At 41.0% G+C, this 7,289-nt stretch overlaps 1 protein-coding gene across 1 annotated transcript; it reads right to left on the bottom strand.

Annotated features, from left to right (window-relative positions):
• Nucleotides 1–7,289, bottom strand: LOC111223084 (transmembrane protein 79-like). The gene is made up of 5 exons (XM_022747108.1): nucleotides 7,179–7,289; nucleotides 5,038–5,851; nucleotides 3,220–3,414; nucleotides 2,891–3,113; nucleotides 1–1,064 (listed from the first exon to the last, which is right to left on the bottom strand). Exons 2-5 carry the CDS (start codon nucleotides 5,741–5,743, stop codon nucleotides 869–871), a joined length of 1,320 nt encoding a protein of 439 aa, XP_022602829.1. The 5' UTR covers nucleotides 5,744–5,851; nucleotides 7,179–7,289; the 3' UTR covers nucleotides 1–868.

Below are 7,289 nucleotides of genomic sequence, written 5' to 3' on the forward strand. Positions count from 1 at the left end.
TTACAATGTGAATATTGTTATATATTCGCCTTAAAAAAAAACAAACAAAAAAAAAACAAAACATACAGAGTCTACAATCTGAGCTTCAAATTCACTCCCAGCCTGGTTCATATCAATAATTTCTTTGTGGACAGAGATATTATCTTACACAGAAGTTGTAATCCTTAAGATTTTCATGAAAACAAACCCCATTTTGATCCCATTTGTGGTCAGGATTTTTACAGCAATTTCCAATTTTTTAGTTCATAAGCACAAGTGAGTCACAGGAAACGTATGTCTATAATCCAGCATAATTTTATCTTTCTGATAAGTGTTCACTCTCTTTGCACTGTTCCAGATCAAGTATTAAGTCGCTGCTTTCCTACTGCTGCTTCAAATTAAAAGCATTCAACTAGCAAAACACGGGGTGGCTTTTATTGTGAAGTCGCAGGAAACAAAAACAACGTGTTAATCAAAAATCCAACTACAAAACACGATGACAGTCATTTTTCCCGCAGTTATTTGTCGGCAGCAGTTTTTAATTAAATCAGACGGTTTAGATCTGATCAGTTTAGATTATCTGACGTCTTTGTTAAAACATGAGTTTGTTTCGCTGCTCTGTAAACTGATACACCTGTTCCTCTTCTGCTGTGTTTCTGACAACCCTATTCAAGGAGTGTTTGCTGCAGTATTAAATCGCATTTGCTGTTACCATCAGTAACCACAGGTGTCACCAAACCAGGACTGAAATCTTAAGGATCGCAACTTTAAAAAAAGACACCAAAAAGACTGGTGCAGGTTTTCTGTCTGAGTGTTATTTAGTCATGTTGTTTCAGGTGTTTGCAGTTGTTTGTCTCTTAGCACCTCACCGTCTTATGGACATCGGCCTTTAACCCCACCAACGCTGACTGGGAGGAGGAGGAGCGGTCGTGGGTGGTTCCACTTCAAAAACCGCCCCTTGTCCGACTGACGAGCAGACGTAGTAGAAGTTGGCGCCCAGCATGACCAGTATGGGGAAGAAGGAGAAGCCGAAGCCGAGGCCTCTGATGCTGCTGCCCAGAGAGAGGCAGAGCCAGTAGATCAGCCTGCAGCACAGAAATTGACATAAATACGAAGCAGATGAGATGGATGTGCTCAGACTTCTCCCCGTTTGGTTTACATTTATAATCTTGATTTGGATAAATAATGACTGAAGATCTGATCAGCACCCACATCAGCCCGCACTCCCACTCACACCTTTCAGCAGGAACATTAGACAGCTTAGCTCCTTTGTGCCTTTCCACAGTTTTTGCATCGAGCGCTTGATGACTCAAAGCTGGATTAATGATCCTGATAGATGTTTCTTTTTTTTACTTGCTCTAATTTTTCCATCATGTATTTGAGTCTGTCTGAGAATAATATTTTCAGAGTCCACAGTAGTCCCAATTGAAAGTTGATGCTGAAATGTAAAAAGGCATCAAGAGTCTGGTTTGTGTAACAAGATTAGAGCTTTGATGCTTTGTTGTGATTCAATAGCTCACTGGTTTCATGACCTTATCACATTTTCTGTATGGAAAGAACTGCAGACCTGATAAAGGATATTCATTCTGACTTTTGACAACACACAAATTTTTAAATACAAAATCACAAATACTGTGATGCCTTCATCCCAGTGCTATCATCTTTTCTTCATTCTCTTGCTTTTCAATCTGTATCAGATGATTTTGGAGCTCAAGTAAACCCTATGATCCCCAAAACAGACTACTAAAAACACCTTCAATTATGTGGTACTATAGTGTAGCTGCAGCTCAATGTATTGTTAGTGATGTTCAATGTTTTTCCTTAATGTACACTCCTGCCTTAATGCAAAACTGTCAAACAAAAAAAAGTGTGGTCTGTGAACTTCAGACTTGCACAATAGTGAATAAATTCACTGGACTTGAAACCCTATAAGTGATCAGACAGGTTTAAAACAAATCTCCAGTTTAACCTGTTTTATGTGGAGGCCAAAAGGGTGAGGTGGCGGCATCTTAAAAAAAAACCAAAACAAAAAAACACCTTTGATCAATACAACAGATCAAAGTTGCAGCAGGAAGTAGCTCTGCAAAATCCAATGGACAACCAACAGACAGTATGTGGGAGTGAAAATGCAGGTGAATGCTTATCTTATTACGTAATCCGGCTGTTAAAATATGGTTGATGGAGATTTTTTTTTTTTTAAATCTTTTCTGATCACTCATGGTTTCACTGTGCACTTTGTGTTGTAAAGCATTTGTGCATTTCAGGCATGCTGAGTAACAGCTACAGGGTGTCCAAAAAGCCAAATCTTAGTTTTACGGTCCTTTACCATTTGGAAAGGAAATGTGTGTAGACAGAATAATCATGAGCTCTCTGCACAAAACAAAACTGTGTTGGTCACCGGAAGTGATTTGTCTTTTTGTAAGTAAAGACATTTATTAGTTCTGGGCTCATTTAAATGAGCCAGTAATGATTTCACTGCGAGTTAGACAGCTATTAAACAATCCGCAGACACACAGCTCATTTCCTTCACACATTTCATTCATACCTTTGGGGCCAGAGCTCAGCCAAATACAACACCAACAGTCATTATTCTCAGTCGAGCCACATAACCTCTGAATTTGAATTTGTTTAAAACTTCGGTTTATGACCAAATATCTGTAAAACTGATGACACTTTCATCAGCCTCAGACATATGTTGTGTTTAGTGCTAATTACCAAACGCCATCATGCTAACAGGCTAACCTTTGATCGTGAACACGATAAACATTATACCCATTTAACATCTTTCGTCCCTGCGCTACATATTGTATATTATATTTCAGTTATCGCAGGTTTGGACTCATCGTCCTCCTCATTCATCCCTGATTTGGACCCTGAACATCAAACTACGTGTGACAGACAAAACCCTTACCTGCCAAAAACAAACATGATGGTGAGCAGCGGCACCAGTTTGACCAGCTCCTGGCTGATGTAGGTTGCCATGACAGCGAGCTGCAGGAAGTAGAAGAGGAAGAGGGCCAGTGATTCGTTCACGTAGTGCCAGTGCACGGCGACCTCTCTGTGCACCAGTTGACTCTGATAGAGCGGCTTCAGCGCACTGTAACGCAGTCGGGCCACGCCCTGCACCACCACACCTACAGAGAGACGAGCGTCATCGTTACCTGTGTGGCTTTGTTTGCAGCTTATAGTGTTTTGCTCGGTGCATGATAAACTTAACACAAAGACATACTGAGGTCTTACCGAGCAGGATGGGGATGATGGCGAAGAAGGAGCAGCGTAGTGTGTACACCACCCTGAGGGGAGCGCTCTCCAGCAGCGGTGAGTCAAAGGGAAGGAGTCTGTAACCTCCCCACACCAGGAGAGGGAAGAGGAGCCCTGCAGCTGCCGTCGCCAGAGCCAGCCTCAGTTTTGCACCACACAGATGCTCATACAGGTCTGAGGAAGGAGCGAACAGAGATTATTTTAACACAAATAATTATTCTATGTTTTTATACTAAATGTGGAAAATCTGTATCTGTAACTGTCTTCACGGGGACAGGAAGGTGACAGCGAGACTGAGAGGATGAGACTCGCTGCTCGATTCATCTCAAGACATGTAATTATATCTGATTAAGGAGAAAAGAGATCATTACGCTGTGCCATTAGTCTGAGAGCAGGTACTTACTGAGTGAAAATGTGCTGCAGAAAACACTTTAACCTGGCTGGATTACAACAAACACAGCAGTGTCACAGAAACTCTCCCAGCTAAAAATCTACTTAAAAAATGTGAACAGCACCTGGCTGCATATACTACATGACGTAAAATCCACAGCACAGCGAGCTCTGGTTTTCCCTCAGCTTCTAAATCAAATCAATTATGTATTCTCTATTCTTCTCAGAAAGAAAAACAATGGATTCAGGCTAATTTAGGATCACAATGACAAAGTACTTTGTGAGAATCTTTCTTAATGATAATCTTAATTAATCTCGCCTTAATTTTATTCAATAGCTGTTGTTGAAGCTGCTGAAAGATATTTGGGAAGGCAATCACTAAATAGTTAGTCAGGAAGGATTAGGGGATTAAGAAGTCCGATGTTAGCGTTGGGGTTCGGGTCCTGGTAGCCCAGGGATCTAAGGCGCTGATCCTGAACCGTAACATCCCCGGTCTGACTCAACTGGAAACATTTGTCATTCGCTACCTCTCATTTCCTGCCATTGCTCTATTGTCTCACCAACAAAGGCTTAAAATACCTTTAAAATACTTGACCTTCTTCACAGCACACATATGACTTGTCATAGTAGGGAAAGCACAAGTGTCACTAACAAAATTAACAATGACTCTATTCTATTCAAGTGTGTCAGGAAGTCACGACGATGTGACAGCGAGGCCACATGAACAACACCAGGACCCTGAAACTGAAGCAGCTAAATGGAACTCAGCCATCAACATGTCAAAATGTCTTTTACTGTGCGGCTGCTGGACGAGGACGTTCTTCTCTTTATTCTAAGAAGCTCCGACAGCTGAGATTTAAGATTCATCTGCCCAACAGCACTGAAATCATGAGCCACATCGACAGAAATCAAACCTCGATGACAAACAACAAAAAAACAAACAAACAAACAAACAAAAAAACAAACAAACAAGGATGTAGTGAATTTGAAAACATGAATTTGGTCAGTTCTTTCAGATGACACTTAGGTCTGGGAATCTGCTGATGACTGAACTCAGTTTTAACCTAGCAAGTTCAAGTTCTAGCAAAAACCTCAAAGAACAAATCATTTTTCATTGGTTAAGCCATCTATCCATTTTATGCTGATTATGGAGGTCCAGGTCGCTTTAGTTGAGTAATTATATTCCTATGAGTTATTGTTATATACAGTTAGGACAGCTAGATGACAAAAATGCAATATAAATGTCATCAGATTCAAGTATTTAATAAGAAATTGTACACCTTATTGTCCCTTGTGGTTTTCCATCATTCTTTGTTCTATGTGTTATCATTTAAGCATTGAAAAGTCTTAAATTTAACTTAGACTCCCTGAGAATAAACATGGGCCCGGTTTGCGTCATATACTCACAGAACTTGTCGTCCTGCTCCGTCCACTCTGGGTAGAACTGCAATGCTGAGTCGGACTCCACCTGCGGCTCCTTCTCAGTGTCCTTCTCTATGAAGAGCCGGCTCTCCTCAGGAAGCTCTTTGCTGGACGGACGCACGATCGTGACTTGTGGAGTGAAACCCAGAGCAGTTTTCTCCGAGATCCAATTCGACTCTCCATCTTCAACATCCTCCTCTTCCTCTTCGTCATCTGCCAGTGAGCTGTCCCCTTTATGGTCTCGCTGCACCTCGATCTCATCATCCCTCCACCTCTCTCCCTCGGGCATGCTCTCCCTCCACCTGTCTTTGCTCTTTCTGTCGCTCTCTGTCTGACTCTCGGACAGGTCTTGGCTTCCTCCGCTGATCCCTGTGTCCCTCTCTTCAGACTCTGAACAGACGTCATCGTCGTCCGTCTGAGGCCTCTTCTCTTTGTCTCCAGGCCATGGTAACGTGCTTGGCTCCAGTAGAGCAGAGCTGGTCATTTCCTCGTTCTCTTCTTGATTTTCCTTCTCTTTCAACACCTTTTCTTCATCTTCATCTTCATCATCTGTAATCTTGTTTCTTTCCTCAACACTGTTACTCTCTTGTGGCTTTTTACTTCCAGCTATTTCTGGCTCTGCAGTTGGTCCATCAGGTGAAAGTGCCACATCTTCAATTAATTCTGACACTAAACCACCGGGGCCAGACATTTTTAAATCCAGTTGTCTCTCTTTTCAGTCAATAGCTGTGGCGATGTGAAGAGTCCCCCTGTTAACAAAGCTTCTTCCAGCTTCTAAAAGTCATGCTCGTTGTTTTCCCTGTGAGAAAAAAAAAACGTTACAATGTTAAATACAGTATTCTGCCCCTAGGCGTCATAAAAAAATGAATCAAAGTTCACTGTTTATCATGGGTGTGTTGTATTTTATGGCCTGTCCTGCCCTCACACAGACCAGCAGAGTGTATGAAGCAAGTTCAGCTTTGTGCAGCAGCCCAGTTGTGTTTGAGTGTGTCAGAAAATCAGATTCCACTTAAAAGGTTGCTGTAAATATATTATACGTGTGACCATAATTAAGTATTAAATGGTGAAGATAGGACTCCCAAACATCAAAATAAGTACCAAAAAAAAAAAAAGAAGCAAATCCAGTGATTGATTAATTGTCTGATCTATACAATGTCATAAAACCGTGAAAAATGCCCATCACAGGTTCCCAGAGTGCATTGCGACATCTTTAAATTCCTTTCTTCAAGTTCAAAACCCAAAGAGATTCAATTTACCATCACATAAAAATCTAATTTGAGAAGTGTGGCAAACCCACCTCACCCAAACTTTGAGATACCTGTAAGATTATTCTAACTGGCCAATTATTAACAGAAAACACTGATACATTTCAGCTGTAAAGTCAATAACAAGCTGTACAAACATGTCCGCATTCCTTTTCTCTTGTCAGCTACAGAAAAACTACTACAGCCGCTAAAATATCTTTAAAAATTAGGTTCATTATAATTAAGTTGTTGAGACTGTACGATGAAGGTGTATTTATGTAATGACAAAGATTCTTCTTTTCCAATGACTGAAATCTAAATATATATATATATAGCTGTAGGCCTAATCCCCCCAAAAAAGACATATTTAACCACAGTTTGATTCTCGTTTCAGTCCAGTTGCAGAGTCTAGTTACAGGGGAGATTTGTCCCAACAGGATTGCAACCAACTTAAAATACCTGCAAGAAATATAACGCATTTCCTTCTCAGTGTCTGCTTTATATAACTTTCATTTTCTTGCTTCTCTGTTTAAATCCCAAATTATTGCCACACTGTGCATTACAAACAGTGAACATCTTCAGTGAGAGCTGCTGCTAAGAAAACACTTTCAGCTTCTTACAGACTGAGTTGTTGCCACACTTCACTGTTTTCGCTTTTAAGGCTTTTGTTTACCATGTGGCCCAAAGATTACTGTGACGAGAGAAGGGCTAACACAGCTTTTTCAAATCTTGTAGCTAATTAGGCCTGGTGGTGCAAAGCAGTGAGGAAAGTAGTTTCCGGGTGGAGCTAAAACTTGTTTAGCGACTCTGTAGTCTATTTACGTCCAAGTCTTGTCATATTTTAACAGAAACAAAATATTGAGCGTTTGACGGTTGACGTACCTGTTTTTAATTCGGTCACATCGCAGAAACAATCCGTAACTTTTCCTTTTAAGAAGCAAGCTCACTGGTTCACCTGCTCCTTACTGGTGAAGTCAGAAGTTACCTGGCTGG

Source organism: Seriola dumerili, unplaced genomic scaffold, assembly GCF_002260705.1.
Source record: "Seriola dumerili isolate Sdu_G_001 unplaced genomic scaffold, Sdu_1.0 BDQW01000110.1, whole genome shotgun sequence".
Taxonomy (NCBI): domain Eukaryota; kingdom Metazoa; phylum Chordata; class Actinopteri; order Carangiformes; family Carangidae; genus Seriola; species Seriola dumerili.